This window comes from Diachasma alloeum, unplaced genomic scaffold (assembly GCF_001412515.2).
Source record: "Diachasma alloeum isolate Michigan unplaced genomic scaffold, Dall2.0 Dall_scaffold_00203, whole genome shotgun sequence".
Classification (NCBI taxonomy): Eukaryota; Metazoa; Arthropoda; class Insecta; order Hymenoptera; family Braconidae; genus Diachasma; species Diachasma alloeum.
In genome coordinates this window covers 1,349,113-1,373,670 of record NW_021680368.1, presented here as the reverse complement: position 1 = coordinate 1,373,670, position 24,558 = coordinate 1,349,113, and the positions used below count along the sequence as shown (strand labels likewise).

The 24,558-nt window shown below is 35.9% G+C and overlaps 2 protein-coding genes across 2 annotated transcripts in view; one reads left to right on the top strand and one right to left on the bottom strand.

The window, feature by feature from the left end:
• Positions 1-260: 260 nt before the first annotated feature.
• LOC107035957 lies at positions 261-2,947 on the top strand. The gene is made up of 3 exons (XM_015253625.1): positions 261-467; positions 2,481-2,696; positions 2,780-2,947. The coding sequence occupies exons 1-3, from the start codon at positions 261-263 to the stop codon at positions 2,945-2,947; spliced, it is 591 nt and encodes a 196-aa protein (XP_015109111.1).
• A 10,166-nt stretch (positions 2,948-13,113) lies between these two features.
• LOC107035956 (hemicentin-1) overlaps positions 13,114-24,558 on the bottom strand; it is a 222,807-nt gene continuing 211,362 nt past the window's right edge. Inside the window, exons 13-14 of the mRNA XM_015253624.2 lie at positions 14,185-14,415; positions 13,114-13,406 (exon numbers count right to left, since the gene is read on the bottom strand). Of these exons, the coding sequence (XP_015109110.2) occupies positions 13,114-13,406; positions 14,185-14,415 (524 nt within the window). The remainder of the gene's footprint in view (positions 13,407-14,184; positions 14,416-24,558) is intronic.

Below are 24,558 nucleotides of genomic sequence, written 5' to 3'. Positions count from 1 at the left end.
GGAATCACAATCGACAGGCGCGGGCGTTAAATTTCGGGTGAATTTATCGAGTCCGCTAAAAAAAGGTCCTTAAAAAAACTGGAGCGATGGACAGATACGTCTGAAACAAGGAATACATCGACGGAACTGTCCGCTAACGTCATTTCAGTTGTTCTCATGGAAATGTTTGCAATGCATTGGCGATAAAAAAGAAATTCCTTTGTCCCAATTTTTATATTTTTTTATTTGAGCATTTTCCGCCATTGTCTGGGGGAAGAGAAATGAAACGCGGTGTGCAGAGTGTCGCCAGGACGATTAATCTGGCGCAACCGAAGACCTGTGCTCGCCCGATTAAGCTCGAGAAACTAGTGAATGAGGAGCAATTAAATAGTTGTGTCAAGGGTGGTGCATACGCTTACAACTCACCCCGGCCTGTCACTGTGAGGGTCTGCTCCAGAAGGGTTTACGAGACTACATGTGCTACGAAAGTAATTTTCATTTTCTTTTCAATTTTATCACTCATAAAACGGGAATTATTTGGATTTTTGAATTTTTGACTGATTAATAAAATAGTTAAAAATTTGAATATCAAAATGGATGATTACTCAAATAATTAAATTTTAAGAGTGATGTTAACTAATTGAATACTTCAAAATTTAACGGTAATTATGATTCATAAATATGACCATCCCCGTCTTCTACAAGCCTAGTTATCCGAGAAAAATTTCCAAACTAATCCGACTGAAATTAAAGAAGTTCCTTGATAACGAATGTTTCCCCTGAAGCAATCTCAAAATATTTAACCCCACCTGACACTCACCTCCTCACATTATCCAACTAAAACTAGAAGTGGTCTCGGAGGGATTCAGTCGTCATACTCTTGTCCCACGTCGTCGCCTCGTTGTGAGAGGGACGACAGATGGCAACTGTAATTCGTGAATGTACCCGGGGAATTCTGGGTGATACCAGTGTATCCTCATTCGGAATTAGTTCCCTCGGTGTGATGTTATCAACGATGTGTCAATGCCTCGTGTAACAGTCCTTCAATTCCCATCAATACTAACATTCAACATTCAACATTCATTTTCATTTTAACGAGGATAATCATAATTCCGTTAAAATGGAGAACAAAATTTATCATTAATTAAATATTCATTGTTTTTTTAATTCATATATCCCGGTAACGACTGATTTTACGAGAATTTTTTTTTGTAGATGCTTGATACATCTAGAGAACTGATACATTTGAATTATATTTTTATTTCAATGAAAATGATTTTATCGTATGAAAAAATGTATCTCTCTATATTATAAAAATCCAAATCGACTTCTGGTGATAAAAATTTGGTACTCGAAATTAAGACTCCATAATTAAGGGTCACAAGGGTCACGAGGGTCAAAATAATGGTAATGAGGGTTAGAATAAGGGTCACGAGGTTCAGAATCAAGGTCGTGAGGGCCAAAATAAGGGCCACGAAGGTCGGATTAAGCGTCGTAAGGGTCAGAATAAGGGTCACGAGGTTCAGAATCAAGGTCATGAGGGCCAAAATAAGGGTCACGAGGGTCGGATTAAGCGTCGTAAGGGTCAGAATAAGGGTCACGAGAGTCGGATTAAGGGTCACGAGGTTCGGAATCAGGGTCACGAAGGTCGGAGTAAGCGTCGTAAGGGTCATAAGAGTCACGAGGTTGGCGAGTGGAGCGAGCAAGGGGCGTAGCCTCCAATGAAAAAAATATTAAGAAAGTAATTCATAGCAAATAAATCTTCTATGACATTTAAGTTGATGATTCATTTGCCCTGGCAATTATTTCATGTGAATCATGATCGTGATTAAGGAAACATTTACTTATGCTGAAAAAACAATTCATTAAATGTAAAAAATGCATTTAATTTAAGTAAACCATTTCTCCAAGTGCATTTGGGAACATTTTCTTTTTCTGTGTAAAATGTTTCTCGACATTTCCTCTTAAACTCAACACTTCCCCAGATAATCCAATAATTAACGAAAATGTCATATTTAACTTGTCTCATTTTACTTTTTAATTAACTATGCCAATTATACTAGATTTATAGCAAAATTTCAATTATTCCCAGGGATTTTCTGCTTCAATCGCAACAATTTTGTCTTCAATTTTATTAATTTTCCTTCCTCAGACAATTCCCTAATTAATACAAAAATTCTCTAACGTTTATCAACAATTTCCTTGCAATAAAATTGCCCTGCGAATAATTGCAATTTTCCTTTTGCAATTTCCTTCTCAATTTTCATTGATTTTCTATTTTTTACACTAGAATTAATTTTAACAAATCATTCCTGTGGATGCATTTAATAAAACTGTTTTTCTCTGCCAAAAGTGTCTTTCGATATTTTCCCTTGAACCTACTCCTTCCCCAGATAATTCCCTAATTAACAAAAATGTCATGTTTAACACGGCTCATTTCACTTTTCGTTCTCTCCCCCGTCCGCGATGACATTCTAATCAACTTTAAATTAACTTCGCAGATGTCAGACTGTCCGTCAGCCTTGCCCGCCCACCCCCGTCCCTCGAACCTCGTCGCCGGTCTGAAGTTACTGATGAAGGGGTCGATAGTCGCGGGCCTCATCTACTGGACGTCCGCCGAGGGGATATGGGGCGACTCCCGTCAGACCGAGAATCTCTACTACCGAGTGATGGCTACCGTGGCTCCTGTACTCCCAGACGTCCCCGGGATCGAGCAAGTAATCCCTTCACTCATTCAAATGATCGGGTAATGATCCCTCCGGGTACTAACTGAATAATGAAATTTATTTTCACGATGAAGCTGCCTCGCATTGATAAAATGACCCATAACGTTTACGAGGGGTACAACCGTGCTGTCGTGACTCTCATGCATGTTTTAATTACTGTACCCACGGTAATGTCACAAAAAATACGAGATATTGTGTGTCCGGCGGACGGGGAGATTGAGGATGACGATGCAACGAAATAAATTGAGGGAAAAAAAATGGTTTTGCTGTTTGGTTTTATGGATGTTTTAAAAAATTCTATTCAATCGCTCGGGGCTTTCTTGGTGAATGTTGGGTTTAGGGGAAAGTGACAAACGTTTTCTCTGTAGACGAGATAATTATTAATTAATTGTTGTGGATAATAACTAATTTGAGAACTTGAGATGTTCTTGCGAAAAAAATATGTCTCAAATTGAGTACAATTGTACTCAGTAATATTTAAATAAAAATGACTGGGAGTTAGAATTTTTTCTCCGATTTTTAGGGAAAATTTTTCTTGAAATTGGTTCAAAATCGATGAGATTGAAGTTGAGGGTCAATCGGTCGTAAGGGTCAAAGGATTCTTAAGGTGGCTTGGAGTTTAGAGTGTAATGTTTTGCGTGTCAGAAGACCCTCAGGACGTTTCGATTTAAGGGTCAAATGGACTGGGAGGTCAAACGACCTTTAAGGGCTTCGGGGGTTGAGGGTCAAATGGACTGAATGGTCAAACGACTCTTAACGACGTTTATATCTCGTATTTTTTGTAAAAAAATACGAGATATTGTGTGTCCGGCGGACAGGGAGATTGAGGATGACGATGCAACGAAATAAATTGAGGGAAAAAAAATGGTTTTGCTGTTTGGTTTTATGGATGTTTTAAAAAATTCTATTCAATCGCTCGGGGCTTTCTTGGTGAATGTTGGGTTTAGGGGAAAGTGACAAACGTTTTCTCTGTAGACGAGATAATTATCAATTAATTGTTGTGGATAATCACTTGAGAACTTAATTTGAGAACTTGAGATGTTCTTGAGAAAAAAATATGTCTCAAATTGAGTACAATTGTACTCAGTAATATTTAAATAGAAATGACTGGGAGTTGGAATTTTTTCTCCGATTTTTAGGGAAAATTTTTCTTGAAATTGGTTCAAAATCGATGAGATTGAAGTTGAGGGTCAATCGGTCGTAAGGGTCAAAGGATTCTTAAGGTGGCTTGGAGTTTAGAGTGTAATGTTTTGCGTGTCAGAAGACCCTCAGGACGTTTCGATTTAAGGGTCAAATGGACTGGGGGGTCAAACGACCTTTAAGGGCTTCGGGGGTTGAGGGTCAAATGGACTGAATGGTCAAACGACTCTTAACGGCGTTTAGATTTCAGGGTCAAACAATCAATAAGGACTTTTGACGTTGAGTCAAATGGTCGTAAGGGTGAAATGACCCTTAAGAACGTTGGAAGTTGCGGGTCAAATGGCCTAAAGGGTCAAACGACCCTTAACGGCGTTTGAAATTGAGCTCAAAGAATCTGTAAGAACTTTTGACGTTGAGAGTCAAATAATCATAAGGGTCAAGTGACCCTCAAAGACGTTTGGATTTGGGGGTCAAACAATCCGTAAGGACTTTGACATTGAGAGTCAAATGGTCGTAAGTGTCAAATGAGCGTTAAGGACGTTTAGATTTAAGGGTCACATGACCCTCAAGATCGTTTGGCTTTGAGAGTCGAATAGTCCTGAGGGTCTATCGCCCCTTAAGGACATCGGGAGTTGAGGGTCAAATGCACTGAAGGGTCAAACGACCCTTAACGACGTTTGAATTTGGGATCAAACAATCCGTAAGGACTTTTGACGTTGGGAATTAAATAATCGTAAGGGTTAAATGGACCCTCAACGACATTTGGATTTATGGGTCTGACGACCCTTAAGGAAAATAAAGAAATTGAGGTTCAAATGACCCGTCAGCACTTTTGAAGTTGAGGGTCAGATGGTCGTAAGGGTCAAATGACCCTTAAGGAGGTTTCCTAAAGGGCCTTAAGGATCAATTACCCTAGGTTTAAATAAAAATGATTGAAAAATAACACCTTTTTCTCTGATTTTTAGAGAAAATTCCGTTAAAATAAGCCAAATTCACAATTATTCGCAGGGATTTTCCCCCCTTAATCATAACAATTTTCTTTCTGTTTTTGTGAATCGTTAAATTAATTCCTCGATAATGACCAACCCCAAAAAAATACGAAAAGGTCTTTAGGGCTCTTAGGGTCACAGGAGTCAAGAAGGTCAAAATCTCTTATTTAATATTATTACGAAAGTCTCTTTGTTGTCCACTAACTTCTCCACCAAAAATGTCTCGTGACATTTTCCCCTAAACCCACTAGCTTCCAATTCCCAATAAATATTCAAAGCACAGTAGCTGATGGTAAAAGATATATTTACCACATGTCCCACCTATTTCGTTTTTATCATTTTATTTTCATCCACAAAACGTATCTCCTGCGAAAAAGAAACCCCACGGAAGAGGGAAGATGTGAGAAGTACGACTTCTCGAGACAGGAGTACAAGGTGAATGCCACACTGCGAGATTAGAATTCCTCACGAGTTTTATTCATTTTTTTTCCTCTTTCCACTTCTTCCACAGTAGCAAGAGCACTCTGGAGATCTCCTAGGGGCTGCATCTTAAACGATTCTCACGACACGTCAACGTCTGGCTCATCTTATCTCCCTGTGTTACGTCCGGTGTCTCCACGATCCCTTATTTCCTAAGCATAGAAAATACAGAATAAAAAGGAAGAGGGAGGAGGAAAACATTGACGAGCGGGAAAAAAACAATGGGAAACGAGAAACCCACATCAAACTGTCGACTTGGCACCTCTGGAGGTAATTCTCATCATATTGCGTGGCGATTCGGGGAATTGAAAATGAATTGAATGAAGATTTGATTGTGAAAATGGTGGAAAGTGATGAGTTGATCGATGTTCTCTTGAGAATTTACTAAATTATCTACGGAGGGGTGGTTTTAAGAGAAAAAAGCGAGAGATATTTTTTGTAGGAAATTTCATTGACTATAAAAAAGATCTGTTGACATTTTGCAATAAATGGTTAATGAGGTAATTTAGCAGTTAACACAGCTAGAAAATACATTTCATCGATTTAAATATGTAATATTTGATGATTGTGTAATTATCTCGGTAAATATCGAATGGAGAAAACGTCAGAAGCTCATTCTGGGGGAAATTTCCATCTGCTACAAAATTAGGGGACAGCAGGGCGAAATAATAAAACACTTCCGAATTTTTGTTGTTTCTAGTTGAGGGTCAAATGGTGTTGAGGATTAAATAGCCTTCAAAGACATTTGAAGTTGAGGGTTAAATGATTTCAAAACACCCTTAAGGATGTTTGTAATTGGGGATGAATTGGTCTTGAGCGTCAAACGACGCTCGAGGACGTTTGGAATTGAGGGTGAAATGGTCTTAAAGGTGAAACAATCCTTAAGAATGATGGAATTAAAGGTCAAATAGCCTTGAGGGTCAAAGGACGCTCAAAGACGTTTGAAGTTGAGGGTCAAATGATTTCCAGGGTCAAATCATTCTTAAAAATGTTCGTAATTGGGAGTAAAATGATCTTGAGTGTCAAAGGACGTTTAAGGACGCTTGAAGTTGAGGGTCAACTGATCTTGAGGGTCGAACGACCCTCAAAGACGTTTGAAGTTGAGGATCAAAGGATTTCCAGGGTGAAATCACTTTTCAGGATGTTTGTAGTTGAGGATCAAATGGTCTTGAGGGTCAAACGAGTCTTAACGACGTTTGGAATTGGGGGGGAAATGGTCTGAAGGTTCAAAAAATCCTTAAGGAAATTTGGAATTAAGGGTCAAATGGTTTTGAGGGTCAATGGATGCTTAAGAGCGTTTGAAGTTGAGGGTCAAATGATTTCCGGGGTCAAATCATTCTTAAAAATGTTCGTAATTGGGAGTAAAATGATCTTGAGTGTCAAAGGACGTTGAAGGACGCTTGAAGTTGAGGGTCAACTGATCTTGAGGGTCGAACGACCCTCAAAGACGTTTGAAATTGAGGATCAAAGGATTTCCAGGGTGAAATCACTTTTCAGGATGTTTGTAGGTGAGGATCAAATGGTCTTGAGGGTCAAACGAGTCTTAAGGACGTTTGGAATTGGGGGGGAAATGGTCTGAAGGTTCAAAAAATCCTTAAGGAAATTTGGAATTAAGGGTCAAATGGTTTTGAGGGTCAATGGATGCTTAAGAGCGTTTGAAGTTGAGGGTCAAATGGTTTTGACGATCAAACGACGTTTGTAATTAAGGTTCAAATGGTCTTGAGGGTCGAGCGACCCTCAAGGAGGTTTGGAGTTGAAGGTCAAATGGTGAATCGACCCTTGAGAACGTCGGTAATTAAGGGTCAAATGATATTGTGGGTCAAACGACTCCTAATGTCTGTAATTAAGGGTCAAATGGTTTTGTGGGTCAAACGACCTTCAAAAACGTTTGGAACCGAAGCTAAAATGATCTTAATGATCGAGCGGGTTACAGTAGAGTGCCCACGAAGGGTCATTTGACCCTTAATCCTGCACGTCTTCAAGAGTCGTTTGATCCTTTACTAAAAACAAACAAAAAGTTTTCAGAATTGCGTCAAATAGGCGTTTTTCCCATGCTGCATTTTGCCTCGCCCATTAACCAGATAATTGAAAAACTCAAAAAACATTTTCCAAAAAATAAGTAGTATTGATAAAAATATGCAATAGACGCTAATTAATTTATTAAAAAATAAAGAGTGAGGAAGATTGAAATGAGAGACAATAAGTGGCAGTTTGACAGTTAATAGTTTATTACAATTAAAACTTTATATATTATATACATATGAAGTGATTTCGAGACGATATGGAGTCGGATATGAAGGCGTCAAGAGGTCAACAAGTCTCAAGTAAGTTCTATTTACAAACAAAATCCTCAATTTAGCCCCAATTTTACTCTTTGTTTTATCGATTTTCAATCGAATATTGACGCTTCGATCGCCCAAAAGGATGCAACGAGTGTTTTTCTCTTAATTAAAATGTCTTTAGTCTTTTCTCAGAGTTGTCTCATTCAGTTCGATATCTCGTAACGATTATATACAACAATATTCTAATGATACCTAAATTACTAACCAGTTTTCACTCGTAAAATTGTCATTCTTCGGTTTTACACTGACGTAAATCCACGATCAGTCATTGTTCCACTTCTTTTATCATTCAACATCATCACTGAATTCCTCTGGAGTCATCTCAGACCCCACTTCCTTCAACAACAATTTTTTATAACGATTTTCCCTTCGAAAATTAGAAGAACTTGAAAAGAAAACGATTTTTAAGGGAAAAAATGGTCAAAAATTATTTTACACTTGAAGGAAAAATCTTGAGAAATTTATGAACACTTTTTTGTCGCTGGGAAACCACTGAAATGGGGAAAAAATTGTGGAGGGAAAAAAACCCGAGGGAATGCGGTTTCACCAAAAAAAGAAGAAAGTAATTTTCTTTTTACACTTTGTCACATGGCACTTCCTAAATTCATTTCGCCCCAACAATTTTCCTTCTATTCTCCACCAAGTCACTCATACATTCTCCCACCTCTGCGCTCATGACATCTGGTGCTTTTGAGGGAAAGGAAGTTGAAGAAACCTGGGGAGGAGTAATTTCAGTGAAACGTAATAGGTTTGTTTCTCATTGGATTATGAATGTGGAATTACCTTGTGAATTCTGTGGATTTGAGGGAAAATACCGAAAACGGTTTTTTGTGGAGAACTTCAAGATCGATCAGGAATGTAGTTATTATGGAGATAATTTAACAATTAATCAACAAAATTTCATCAATACCTCTCTTGTGTTAATTACGTACTTATCGCGGAAATTAATTGAATCGACATTGAATTTGATTGAGGAGGCAAAAAGCCTGAAATCTAAAAGTTCAAAACATGAAGTTTTAATTAATTGATAATCCAAGAATATCAATTGATTAAATCAATATTAGTTGAAATTAATATTTTTCATGATTTCCATTAATTTTTATAGAATAATTCAACTGAAATTTATAGTTTTCATTGATTCTTTCCTCAAATAGTGAATTTTCAATGGAAAAAAAAGCCTTGAAATTTGGGCGGAAGTCACGATTTTTTAGCAATTAATCAACAGACTTACATTAACGTTTCACTTTTATTAATTACGTAATTATTTGGGAAATTAATTAGATTGGTATTGAATTCGATTGAGGAGGCAAAACTAATGAAATGAAAAAGTTCAAAAAATGACGGCTCAATCGATTGAAAATCCAAGAATATCACCTAATTTTTCATCATTTTTATTCATTTTTATGGAATAATTGAAGTTAAATGTGTAGTATGCATTGATTACTCCTTTAAATAGTAAATTTTTAATTGAAAAAAAGGCTTGAAATTTCAGAATTTACATAAACAATGTAGTTATTATGGAGATAATTGACAAATTAACAAACAGAGTGTCATCAATACCTCTCTTTTGTTAATTACGTAATTATCTCTGAAATTAATTGAATCGACATTGAATTTGATTGAGGAGGCAAAAAGCCTGAAATCTAAAAGTTCAAAACATGAAGTTTTAATTAATTGATAATCCAAGAATATCAATTGATTAAATCAATATTAGTTGAAATTAATATTTTTCATGATTTCCATTAATTTTTATAGAATAATTCAACTGAAATTTATAGTTTTCATTGATTCTTTCCTCAAATAGTGAATTTTCAATGGAAAAAAAAGCCTTGAAATTTGGGCGGAAGTCACGATTTTTTAGCAATTATAATCAACAAAGTTACATTAATGTTTCACTTTTATTAATTACGTAATTATTTGGGAAATTAATTAGATTGATATTGAATTCGATTGAGGAGGCAAAACTAATGAAATGAAAAAGTTCAAAAAATGACGGCTCAATCGATTGAAAATCCAAGAATATCACCTAATTTTTCATCATTTTTATTCATTTTTATGGAATAATTGAAGTTAAATGTGTAGTATGCATTGATTACTCCTTTAAATAGTAAATTTTTAATTGAAAAAAAGGCTTGAAATTTCAGAATTTACATAAACAATGTAGTTATTATGGAGATAATTGACAAATTAACAAACAGAGTGTCATCAATACCTCTCTTTTGTTAATTACGTAATTATCTCTGAAATTAATTGAATCGACATTGAATTTGATTGAAGAGGCAAAAAGCATGAAATCTAAAAGTTCAATACATGAAATTTTAATTAATTGGTACTCCGAGAATATCAATTGATTAAATTAATATCAGTTGAAATTAATAGTTTTCATGATTTCCATTAATTTTTATAGAATAATTCAACTGAAACTTATAGTTTTCATTGATTCTTTCCTCAAATAGTGAATTTTCAATGGAAAAAAAAGCCTTGAAATTTGGGCGGAAGTCACGATTTTTTAGCAATTAATCAACAGACTTACATTAACGTTTCACTTTTATTAATTACGTAATTATTTGGGAAATTAATTAGATTGATATTGAATTCGATTGAGGAGGCAAAACTAATGAAATGAAAAAGTTCAAAAAATGACGGCTCAATCGATTGAAAATCCAAGAATATCACCTAATTTTTCATCATTTTTATTCATTTTTATGGAATAATTGAAGTTAAATGTGTAGTATGCATTGATTACTCCTTTAAATAGTAAATTTTTAATTGAAAAAAAGGCTTGAAATTTCAGAATTTACATAAACAATGTAGTTATTATGGAGATAATTGACAAATTAACAAACAGAGTGTCATCAATACCTCTCTTTTGTTAATTACGTAATTATCTCTGAAATTAATTGAATCGACATTGAATTTGATTGAAGAGGCAAAAAGCATGAAATCTAAAAGTTCAATACATGAAATTTTAATTAATTAGTACTCCGAGAATATCAATTGATTAAATTAATATCAGTTGAAATTAATAGTTTTCATGATTTCCATTAATTTTTATAGAATAATTCAACTGAAACTTATAGTTTTCATTGATTTTTTCCTCAAACAGTGATTTTTAATTGAAAAAAGGCTTGAAATTTCAGAATTTACATTCACAATTAACAAACAGAGTTTCATCAATACTTCTTATTTGTTAATTACGTAATTATCTCGGAAGTTAATCAAAGCGACATTGAATTCGATTGAGGGAGCAAAAAATCATAGAAAAAAAAAATTCGAAACATCATCAAACCATTTCAAACAAGTCTCAATTGATTGAAAATCCAAGAATATCACCCAATATTCCATGATTTCTATTAATTTTCATGGAATAATGCACTGAAATTTATTGTTGCTATTGATTCATCCCTCAAATAACGAGTATCCACTGAAAAAAATGCTTTGCAATTGCAGCGAAAGTCACTCGATAAAAATTTTCAAAGGATCTCCCGAAAATTTCCAATAATGTGAGATAATTCCGTAATTGCTCGAAAACCTATCAATTCTTCAATTACGTTTCACTCCTTCTCTTCACTCCAATCTTCACCCCCTCCCCCTCGCCCCTCCCACACCGTCGGATCAATGTTCATTCGTTAATCGCAGTATCGACATTCCCCCCCAACAGAATCACAAGAACTCCCAGACCTCAAGTAAATTACCCAAGACATCAAGCTTCTCTCACTTTTGACTTCGAACCCATTCCATCTGTCTCCCAATTTCTCCGATTGCTCACAATGTTTAACGCGCCTCCACCATTAATCTTCCTCGATGCTGAGCCAAGTGTGTGTGAGCGTTGAGAAATCCAAACTCTCCTATCACGTATTTCGTGGAAAAATTCGAATTGAGAATGGGTCTGGGTTACATAATTGGTTTGTGGTAGCTTTTCAGAGTATCGAATGGAATTGTGGCTCACTGGAGCAAAGCACTCACCCCCAGGTCACCCTGACCCGAATAATAATCGAGGTTTATACACGTATGAAAAACTTTCTCATAAGATTTTCTAGGAGAAATTCTATAGATGTTGTTTTGGAAAATCGGTCTATAGATTCTGTTCGAAAATGTTTGTCCATATTTTTTATAAACACTATTTTTTGTTTATGGGATGATTTCTCATGGATAATACAAATTTCTGTGCAGAGAATATGGGATCCTACGCATTTTCTATAGCACTGTTCGAATTTCTTCGGAGGTAACTCACAAAATTGTCTATAGAACAATTAAATTACAAAACGGGTTTATAGATTCGGTGAAAAAATGTTTCGTTCAGATTCTATAAAAATTATTCCTCTGTTTATTCGACGATTTTCTGTAGGAAATTCAAACTTCCCTGCAGAATCTATAGAATGTATAGGATTCATGGAATTAACAGAATCTATGGAAACTTTAGAATTTACAGGATCCCATCCATTTCCTATAGAATTGTTCCAATTTTTTTCAGAACAAACTATAGAATGTCCTATATAACAATTGTTATAAAAATGGGTCTATAGAATCTGTGAAAGAATGTTCTGTTCGGATTGTCCTACAAAAATTATCCTTTTATTTATCAGATGATTTCTTATAGACAAGCCAAACTTCAGTCCTGAATGTATAGAATCTATAGGATCTTGAATATTTTCTATAGAAGTGTTCCATTTTTTCTAGAAAAACTTATAGAATTTTCTATAGAATAATTTCCCTAGAAAATGAGTCTATGGGTTCTGTAAAGGAATGCTTTGTCCGGATAATTTTTTAGGCAGCCTTCTGTTCATAGAAAAATTCCGTACAGATTATCTATAATATATAGATAATATAGAGTCTATAGAATTTGCATATTCTATAGCGCCCAACCCAGATTAGTCATTCTAGAAAATTGTTCGCATTCTTCTGATGCCAATCTATAGAATTTCCTACAGAACAATTTATTTACAGAATGAGTCTATAAGTTCTGTAGAAAAATGTTTTTCTTCAATTCTCTTATAAACATTATTCTTCTGTAGGGGATCAAAAATCATGTATGGAATCTACAGCGCCCATGGAACCTGTATAGTTTATAGAATGTATAGAACCTATAGAAGCCACATAATTTATGGAATCTATAAAATCTATAAAACCTATAGAATCTATAGAAAATATATAGATGCTATAGAATCTATAGAATCCACAGACGCTATAAAATCTACATTCTATAGAATCTACAGATGCTATAGAATCGATAGATGCTATAGAGTCTATAGAATCTATATAGATTTGTTCGAATCCCTTTTATATCAGCCTATAGAATTTCTCATAGAGCACTTCAATCAGATTTTTCCATACATTGAATCACATTTATCCTTCTTACTCGACGAAAACGACGAAAAATCGTTGAATTCATTCGGAAAAGTTCTTGAATTTTTTTTTTTCGACTAATTAATATTTTTCCCTCAATTTTTCGAGAGTTTAGACACAGCTTTCGGGAAGTCTGTTGGCCATTAACCGTCTTTTGATAGCCTCACCGTCCAAACATTCACCGGCGACGAAGACACCTTGGCCTGCACCAACCACAACACCTGTGATTGATGCGTTCGAGAGAGTTGGTATTGTGCTTCTTGAAGGGAGTCTCAGCTCTGTGGGACGACCAGTGAACTTGTGACAGAGCTCGTCGATGCTTGGGGTTGGACCCGGTGTCACCCAGTGGCCACTTGGGTAGCCCACTGGGTAGCTGGGGGGACTGACTTCGACGAGGTGCCCTTCTGAAACAGAAATAAATAAATAAATAGATGAATGAATGAATAAATAGATGAACGAATGAATAAATAAAAAATAAAGAAATAAAGAAATCTCTGTATCATAAAAATCCAAATCGGGTTTTGGAGATAAAAATTTGGTAGTCGAAATTAAGACTTCGAAATTAAGGGTTTCAAGGGTTATGAGGGTCAAAATAAGGGTCACGAGAGTGTTAGATTAAGGGGCACAAGGGTCAGATTGAGGGACAGAGTGAGCGTCCAAATAAGGGTCACAGGGGTCAGATTGAGGGTTATGTGGATCAGATTAAGGGTCACAAGGGTCAGAGTAAAGGTCCAAATAAGAGACGTGGGGGTCAAAAACCAAGGGCCAGACTAAGGGTCGCCAGGGTTAAAATAAGGGTAACGAGGGGTGTAATGAGGGTCGCGAGGGTCAGATTAAGGTGGGAGAAATACGGGGGTTGGCGAGCGAAGCGAGCAAGGGGTGTCGCCCTCTAGTATAGAAATAAAGACAAAGAAATCCTGAAATAAATAAATGAATGCATTTTTTTAAAATAAAAATATTCGATGGCATAGATTTTATCGAAAAATCAATAGATTTTGTTTTTTTATAGAACTTTTTTCACTGAAATTATTTCTAGAGAAATTTCTCAACTTCGAGTTTTCAATGGAAAAGGAAGAATACATAATCTATTGATTTTTGGATTAAGTATTTCCTATTGAATATTCTCTTTTACTTCTGCGTCTCCCCTCAGGGTCTGATATTTTCCAAATTGATTTTGCTTACCAAACTTGTTCGGAATAACGTCTGGATCTGTCTCAACGGTTTGCTGGGGACTCTGGTTGGGATACTGCTGCGTCGGTATTTCTCGCAGTTCAGCGGGTTTTTCGTGACGTGGTTTGGATATTCGTTCTCTCCGTGCCCTCACGACAACAACGAAAACTATGAGGACGAGTGTCACGAGAGCTCCCACGATTATTCCAATCAATGGAGACAGCACCATTCCTGCGTCTTGACCTGTTGAGCAAAAGAAGGGGTCCAGAATTGTGAACAATTCCATTTCTGATTGAATTCGAATAAAAATAGGAGTTTTTTTTGAGAAAACCGAGACGATTATTGCACATTTTTTGCTTCTGCTGATGAATCATTAGTAAACGGACAAATGGATATGATTATCCATAGAATTACACGCATGAAAAAATTTAATAATTAAAAATTTTTTTTCAAGTTAAATTTAATTCGATAGGTTTTTTCAACAGAAAAAGTTAACACAATTCAATTTTTCTATATAACAAATTTTTTTCATATATATTCTATAGAATTTGCTCGACTCAAATTTTCTAAATTTTTTTCATTCTATTTTTCTTTTCTTCTCATCACGAAAATCACACGAAGAAACTTAGAAAATTTGAGCCGAAAAAATTCTATAGAAAATATCTCAATAGAATAAGTTATATAGAAAAATTGAATTCTATTGACTTTTTCTACTGAATATTTTCTATTGAACATTTCAATAGAATCGGCCAAAAACTAATAGAACAGTTCAATAGAAATTTTATAGAATTTCGTAATGAATTCGATAGTTTTTTCTATTACATTTTTTCGTCCGTGCATAGAGGCAGAATAAGTTTTGGTTTTTAGGGATCGAGTCAGAAAATCATGGAATCCAGCGATTTTGTCACTAATTTTTGCTGACAACAATCCTGAAAATGCAATAATAATAATAATAACATATTTGGTGACAATCAACAGTATTTTTCATTATTTTAAGGAATTATTTCGGTGGAAGTTGAGGGCCTATGCTATTTGGAATTTTTTATAATTCCGAAAAAATTATTTTTATGGTAGAAAATTGATTATTCATAAATTATTTATAGAAAATGCTCCTAATTTTTAAAAATTGCAATTTTTCAATCATTTCATCAATCATCGTCGAAAAATAAACTTTCTAATTTTGTTTTCAGATTTTTAACATGTTTTCTAACGGTTTAATGGTGAAATTCAAATTCAGACCTGTAAAATTTAAATAATAAAATTATTGTAAAATGTCCGGTAATTTAGGGTCAAATGGTGCTCCAATGAAAGTTCTGATGTTCCACTGCAACAGTGGAACATCAGAACTGAAAACATTTCAGTAGAAAAACAATAGCCAAAGTATTTGCATATCCTTAACAATTTCAGACTCCTAAGAATGTTGAAACTCTTATTTCAAGACCTTTGAAAATCTTAAAATCAGGAATAATTTTTTTGGGTGAAATTTCGGTGGTAATATTCCCAATGCTGAGAGTAATCCTAGTAAGTGTCAAATATCTCTGGAGAAACTAAAACTTTCCCCGGAGAAATTGAAAAAATAAATAAATAAAAATTACATAAAATAAATAAACTTTAAAAATTGAGAAAAAAATGATGGAAAATTCTCATTATGAAGTCATAGTTTTTATCAATCTTCAGTTTTAACAGTGATCAATTGAGCCAATAATAGTAAAATTCCATGTATCTACCTCGAGAAAAAAAGGACAGGAAAATTAGAAGAAAAAATGGGAACATCCTGGGTATATCTTTGGGTACCGTGAGACTTGGCCCGGTGTTTTTGTTGGATAATTAACGAAATTGTTGGCGTGCAACGGGCGCTCGCCCAACGGGCCAACCACGATACACCAGCATAAACCTCCACCGAGTGGTTATTGCCTTGTGGTCCTAATGCTCGGGGTACCACCGCTCTAAATTCACGTGGGACTTGCTCCAACAAGTACCTGCACTACCGGTGTATATGTGGAGTATCTACCACCTTATGTACATGGATTTATGCGCCGAGGACCGCGTCCAAGATGTCTTGATCAACTCCGAGGTTTTGGGTCAATGATTTCTATGGTGATATCTCAGGAGGGAATGGGGCTAGGGGAAAATGTCACGAGTTTTTTATTAGCTGGAGGAATTGTCCGTAGAGATGCAAAATGACCGTCATTTTTTATATCGCGTCATATGACCAAAAAATGACGGTCTTGTGAGGGTCTTGTGACGCACAAATTTTCCAACTACAAATGATTGTCACAAATCATTTGTAACCAAATTGTTGTCAAACCATCTATATAGTTGTACAATGACGGTCATAACTAATTTCCAATTTGTGACGGTCATGAATAAAACAAAATAGTTTCATCTATATGGATGGAAAAAAAACGTGATTTCCATTTCAAAATGCGGATTAGGCCAATACAAAAGGAATTCAACTGAAAATTGACAGAGAAAAAAAAAAGTTTCATCTATATAGATGAAAAATGACTGTCATTTTTTCTTGATAAGTCATATGACGGGTCATGTGACGCATTTGCATCTCTAATTGTCTGTTAAAAATATCTTGTGACATTTTTTCATGAAATTGCTCATTACAAAAATCATAACGGAATTACGGAATCAATAAAATATTTTTCAAATAACATTTGTCGATTGTATTTTTTAATAAATTTATGGTCTAGTAGTGTCGATGCCCCTTTATTAGGCTTTTTTTGCAAGACAATTGTACTCATTCGGTTCGAGATATTGTACAATCTTTTATTTAGAAAGGAAAGGATATTTTTCGTAAGAAGTCCAACTATAAATTTAAATTCAGTAGCGAAGTGGTAAACCGGTTTAAGTGGACTTATCTCCCAGTTGAGTTTTTGAGGAATATCTCCGAATCAAACGGAGATAGCGAAATTTTTGTAATTATATTTGTAATAGCTCTCAATCGGTTCTACAAAAAAGGTTTTAACAAAAATTTTGCCATCTCCCTTAGATTCCGAGATATTTATAAAAAACTGGTCAATAGTCAAAATTGACTTATACCGTTTTACCACTTCGCTGCTGAATCTATTCAAAATAACAATTAAATAAATGTTTTCATTTTCATCCCCATCCTCGGACGTCCTTCTTGAAACTAAAATGATGTTCCGAAATTAACAAATTAAGAACAAAACTTTTGGTACAAAAGTAGTAATAATATCCGGATAATTGTATTCTTCCCTAAATAGTCACAATAACTTAATTTGTTAATGAGACATGTTTTTCTTGATATCCACCCGCGTCTGCCCACACCCGGGCCGACTCTACTTTCCACCAAGGAAGTAGTCTCTTAATGAAACTAGTGCAGTGTGACTGCGGACATTTCCCTCCGCAAGTACAGGACTCGAGAACTTCACGTCCCTTCATCCCCATTTACCGTCACACCTTCGATACCACTCTTCACGAACCATGAAGACGTCACAGAGGTTTGCAGAACCGTCCTCAACTATAAATTTAAATTTAGTAGCGAAGTGCTAAACCCGTTTAAGTGGACTTATCTCCCAGTTGAGTTTTTGAGGAATATCTCCGAATCAAACGGAGATAGCGAAATTTTTGTAATTACATTTGTAATAGCTCTCAATCGGTTCTACAAAAAAGGTTTTAACAAAAATTTTGCCATCTCCCTTAGATTCCGAGATATTTATAAAAAACTGGTCAATAGTCAAAATTGACTTATACCGTTTTACCACTTCGCTGCTGAATCTATTCAAAATAACAATTAAATAAATGTTTTCATTTTCATCCCCATCCTCGGACGTCCTTCTTGAAACTAAAATGATGTTCCGAAATTAACAAATTAAGAACAAAACTTTTGGTACAAAAGTAGTAATAATATCCGGATAATTGTATTCTTCCCTAAATAGTCACAATAACTTAATTTGTTAATGAGACATGTTTTTCTTGATATCCACCCGCGTCTGCCCACACCCGGGCCGACTCTACTTTTCACCAAGTAGTCTCTTAATGAAACTAGTGCAGTGTGACTGCGGACATTTCCCTCCGCAAGTACAGGACTCGAGAACTTCACGTCCCTTCATCCCCATTTACCGTCACACCTTCGATACCACTCTCCACGAGCCATGAAGACGTCACAGAGGTTTGCAGAACCGTCCTCAACTCGTAAAATTTGTAATGCGAGTTTAATCGAGTTTTATGCGAAGGGGAAGACGTCGTCGAGTAGCTGTAAAGATAAACCCCTCATTTCCCTTTCCTGCGGAAGTGAGGGTAACTCACTCCAGCATTATTTGTGTCGAACATTCGGGCCAGATTGCGGGGATTATGCGAGTTATTTCCATCAATCTCGGCGGTGAAGAGGTAGAATGGGATCAATCAAATTTGGATTGCTCTCGTCATTGTGGATTTATTGCGGAGGGGAAGAGTTTTAGGTGAAAATTTCAGAAGACATTTGTCAATACTGTAATTGATATTCAATTTTGGGAGAGATTTATCAATGTTTTTGGCTGATGGAAGGAGTCATTAGCGAGATTATTAAACTTTGATGAGTTTAAAAAATTAATCCATTAAATTATATTTTTAATTATTGTTTACATCAATGGTCTCCAGTTTGGGTTTATGGAGGCCATCGTGTGAACTCCGTCAAGGCATGTACTATAGATTCTATAGTACAGTATAGGATTTTATCGGGACACAAGAATACCAACTGCGTCGAACAAAAATCGGTCGTTGTCAAATCTCTCATGAAAATTTTCATTTATAAAAAAATTCGGATAAATAATATTTTGGAATAAAAATTATTTGGAATTAATTCATCATGAATCATAAGAGCACTGAAACCCAAATGACGAAATTTCAATACACCCGTGAACATTTCGTCATTTCATTATTTTTTTTTCAAAGGATGCGGCGGCGTCTCGGAACCTGTAATATTTCCCCCCACTCCATAGCCCTAAAATTTGCTGCAGAAGTTCCTTAAATTATATTTTAATCTGTTTTTTAAATCAACGGCCTCCAGTTTGCGTAGGCTATTGTTACCAGTGACAACACTGTTTGGGTCCCATTTCATCCTCAGTTTCCGGACATTTTACAATGATTTTATTACTTGAACTTTGCAAGCCTGAATTTGAATCTCGATATTGAACCGACAGAAAATATTTAAAAATTTTGTTATGAAAATTTTGTCATTTTAAACAGACCTACCATCGATAAATTTCAACATTTGTATTTTTATTTTCCGTAAATAGAACAAGTAATTCTTCTCCACTTCTTCGTTTCTCCAACATCTTGTTCGTCTCGACTCTAATTGTATTTCAGTGTATTTGGTTCCCTGGAATCAAACTTGAGACAGTTAACTGTATCAATGTCTCTCCGAATCCCTCCATGTAGCTAATCGAATTAAACTCAATACACTTACAGTTCTCCCAATTTTCGTTTGTATGTCTTCTACAATTCTTGACACTCGTAGTCGTTAAGCCGGAGTGTAAAACAGATATCGACGTATGAACGTGATGGGAGAGTGTATCTCCTAGCCTGGAAATTCTCAATCAAATTCCCTCCTTCGCCGTTGGAAATGGAGAAGGCGAGTGAAGGGAATGAATAATGTTCATTGAACCTATTCCCATACATTTTTAAATTAATTTTTCAAGAAAAGAAACGATGCATTTGAACGAAATAAAATTTTTTATTTGACATTTTTCTATTCGAACCCTAAAACTTTTTCACCTCTGTCATTCCCCTCCATGAATACTGTTAATAAAACCCCAAAAATTCCTTTCATCCAAAATTTTGAAAAGCCTTTCATTTCAAATTCAATTCATAAATCTTGCATTCAACCTTCACAAGACCGCCCCAACCGCTGAAAAAAATTTCTTCACTTTAATCCACGGAGATAATGCACAAAGAACTCTGTTGGATCACCTTGAAACTTCTGTTATCACGGACCACCAGCTGTGCTTGTAGTCTAAGCTGGATCCTATAGGTCAATGCAGCAAAAACACAGCTATTCTTTCAAGAAAAACTCGCTGAGGCCCCTGGCCAATTTAGTCGATGAATGCCAGTGGTGTTATCATGAATAACTTTCCCGGAATTATTTATTGATGAACCCTCAGAGGTGAAAATTTGAGGAAATTCTACTTTCAATGTTGTAGAGAAACCGTATATTTTCTGAAAGGTCTTCGAGATTTTTTTTTGTAGAAAATTCTCAACGTACGGGATACAAACAATTTTCAACGGAAATACTTGACCTTTATACATTCAGATAAATGGTGAACAAAGGTTTTCTTTCGAAGTTTTCTCTGAAAGATTTTGTCTTCTGAAGAATCTTTTTGGATCACCAAGAAGATTTTTCACATAAACACCCGAAGATTCTTCCAAGAATCTCTGGGAGATATTCGAAAGTGAAATTTGTTTACGCGGGAAATATGGGTATCCGGTTTAAATGTTACGGTAAATAATATTACGCCATAATATTACGGTAAATAATATTACGATCCAAAATGTTACAGGTCTAATTATTATTGGTCGTTTTTATCATTGGAAGTAGAATAGAATACTTTATTTCCTTGATGCTACCGTTACAGTTTTACATCTACACAAGCCAATCAACAAATATCTCCATAACACTCCAATAAATTGTTTTTGTCAATAATGTCTTTACGGTGTAACAAATGATGGTAATATCACAATATCACAATTTGAGCACTTTCGCAATTTCTAGTTTCTTAAAATTTCTTTTCGCTGTAATCTCTCAACACTCTTTCTATCTTAGCTAGTCCTACACATAACGGTACATTTCCTTCTCCCGCTAGGGCATTTATTAACTTCTCATTGGAAGTAATATTACAACGTTTTTGTACTGCTTTTTGATCATTCAATGAATATAATTTCCATTTGCAAATTATTGAATTTTGATAGTTGTGTTAAATTAAATTGTATTATTATTCATTATTATTTTTCTAATTATTACCACCATTCTTATTCATTATTATTTTCCGTTATTTATATCATTTTTTATCACCCGTGTCGAGCATTCCGATATAACTCACTTTTGTTGAAGAATCTTCGGTGTTGTGTGTGAATGTTTGAGGGAATTTTATTTTGGTGTGGGGGATTAATATAATAGTACCAACTCATACACCTGTTGAGTAATCAATGGTAACTGACCTCGGATCATATTTTTTGGTGTTGGGCTATTATTGTATCGATTTGACTCTCGGGGAATTCCTAATGGAGTGGATAAAGGTTTGTCCTTGATTCCATCACGGAGAGAAATATTCAAGAAAAATTACGGAACATTTTACGTAATCCGCAAGCGAGAATCGTTTTCAGTGAATTTCTATAGGAATATAAGAGAATAAATCTGAAACGTTCAGTAAATTTTCGGGTCTGTTACCGAAAAAATACGAAAAAGTCACGTAATTTTTCTGGAAGTTGTAAAATCTAACAGAAACTTCAAGACTTATTATGCCTCAGAACATGAAAATTCTTGGATGTTTAAGAATTTTTACGAAAAGTTCCGGAAAAATTACGGAACGTGTTGTTAAAATCTCCCCCTCACGGTGACCCATGGCTGGCCGTGAGGCGTCGGACAGATGAGTAATTTTTACGGAACAGATCGTAGAATTTACATGACGATTGACACTTTTTATTGAATTTTACTTCGCTCCCAGATTACGTTTCGAAACGTAATTTTTACGTCTTTTTTCTGGTAATTTTTATTGAGTATTTCTCTCCGTGTACCTTTATCTACGGTAATATTATGGTTCAATAATGTTTTGTCTCGTAGTAATGTTCTGCGTAATATTTTGTCCCGTAATATTTTTAACTTCCCGGGCAGAGAAGTTATTGTAATGCCCCCGAAAATGAAAAATCGATTTTCCATGATATCTCCACGTTTCAAGGGGTTTCTAATGTTCCTCGATAGTTTTTAACCAAATGTCTGTGGGTGTGTGTATGTGTGTGTGTGTGTGTGTGTGTATGTATGTATGTGTGTTACTTTGTACGTATGTGGTCAAAATTTTGGTCAACGATTTCTCGTGAACGAATGGTCCGATTTAACTTTTTTTTCTCCAATCGATACGTCTTCATGTAACTCAGAACTGATTAGATTTTGGAGTGATTCGCTCCAGTAGTTCTTCCAAATTTTCCTNATGTGTGTGTGTGTGTGTGTGTGTGTGTGTGTATGTATGTATGTGTGTTACTTTGTACGTATGTGGTCAAAATTTTGGTCAACGATTTCTCGTGAACGAATGGTCCGATTTAACTTTTTTTTTCTCCAATCGATACGTCTTCATGTAACTTAGACCTGATTAGATTTTGGAGTGATTCGCTCCAGTAGTTCTTCCAAATTTTCCTGGAGAAATGTTTGAAAATGGCTAAGATAAGTATTTCTCCTGTATAAATGACGTGATTGGCATTGTCAACATCAGGATATCACTAGAGTCAATCACTCTAGTGATTTATCTAGGATTTTCTGAAACTCCAGTGATTTTTCCAGTGGTTTTTCCAAAATTCCCTGGAGGAAAGTTTGAAAATCGCTCAGACAAGGGTTTCTCATGAATAAATAAACAGAGTATTGAGAGTTGAAAAGGATTCTTTTAGTCAAAATGGGAGGAATAATAATATCGGGAAGTTGTTGGTGCGACCCGTCCGACGGGTCAGACCCACATGAATACATCCGCTACCAACCCACCCGCAATGGGAGCGAGCGCAGCGAGCGACCAACAGCCCAATCCACTAGTTGCGTAATATTTTTTACCGTAATGTAATGGTTCCGTAATATTTAGACCTGTAATCGGAATATGATATATGAATACGGCTATTCCTGCTCAGACCGTCCTCAAACAATTTCCCAAAATCCCTGAAAATACTGATGCAAGTGAATACATATTAACCATCGGATCACGCTTGAATTACACTTTGTAATAACCTCTTATCTCCAGTCGGCTGATTGTCGCTTAGAATTGTGAAAGGCTTATACGTGGGGGTTCGGTCTCGTGGCCCCTATCTCAATTATTGCAACCTGGCAAGTCGCATCCTCGTATATACTCAATCCACTCCCCCCGCCCCACCTGCCCTGTCGTCTCCTTTGCATGAAAGACCGCTGGATCACGCCTAGGTGAGTAGTTTAACCCCCTCAATTCAACCCTCTCGCTCCCCCCAAACGTGCCACTACACTTTCTTCCATCCTCTCCGCAGTCGATGTGGCCCCCGTTATCTCACGCCCGTTATCGTCCATTCCCTTCCACGACGTCGTTATCCCTAATTTGAATTTCCGCAGGGCACTGTTACCAAAATTATTCGACTGCAATCCACTGTATCCTGGCTGCACTGTCTTAGAGAGTCAGTGTAGTTTCCCAGGCTGGTGTTTCAATGCCCGAGGGATTTGAATGGTTCAGGGGAGAACTTGGCATTTTTCTCGTGGTGGTGTAATTAAATTTGATTAGTGAATTGGTTGCAGTGATTTAAAGGGGGAATTCATTACGGATTTATGTGAGAATTTTTATTGGAATTCTCGATTTTTTACGTTTACTGATATTTAAAATTATGTAAGTTTGATGTATCGTTTTTCATGCATAGGGGAGGGTGTGCCTGTACCGCTCAGCGGGTAATACCGCTCACCCGATTTTCTCCACAACCATCAACTTGAAAATTCCTTTCTGTTCCTGATCATGAAGAATTTGATGATAGGATGTGATTGTCGGAAAAATTTCACTTTATTTACCACTTTAAATATGAAAAAACACGTAACGAAGTTTTGAGGTCTTTACAGTGCAAAATTTGGGGACTTTCAATTAAGGTTTTTGATAGTTTCAAACGCTGAATTCTCATATTAAACTGTGGTTATTCGATTCGTGGTACTTTCACGCGTAATTTGAGACCAATTCGAACTCAAAACTCCACTCATGTCAATAATTATCAACAATTTTGTTGACGCCGAGCGGAGCCGGTAATACCGCTCATAGGATCGGCCACGTAGATGCTCGACAGCACTCGAGTGCAGGTTAGGTTGCGGCGCGAGCGATACACGCAAAACTCTATGAGCGGCATTGGAATCGTGCCGAGCGATATTACCCGATAGCGGGTAGTACCGCTCAATAGGCTTTCTCTTTTATTTTCAATCAATTTTGTGGATTCTAAGGAGAACTAGGCGTCTACACTTCGAGAATAACGAGTTCAATAGTTAAAGAAGTCTCACAAATACGTTTTTTATACTCAAGTTGAAATATAAAATATAAAACTGGCATTTTCCCTTAGGTGGGCGATACAGGCACACCGTCTCCTATTGCAGAGAAAAATCATCTCGTTTCCAGTAAGAATATACATGCAAAAATTCAATAGAGAAACTGAGAGAATTTTCTAGAAAGTTCTATTGGAATTTTC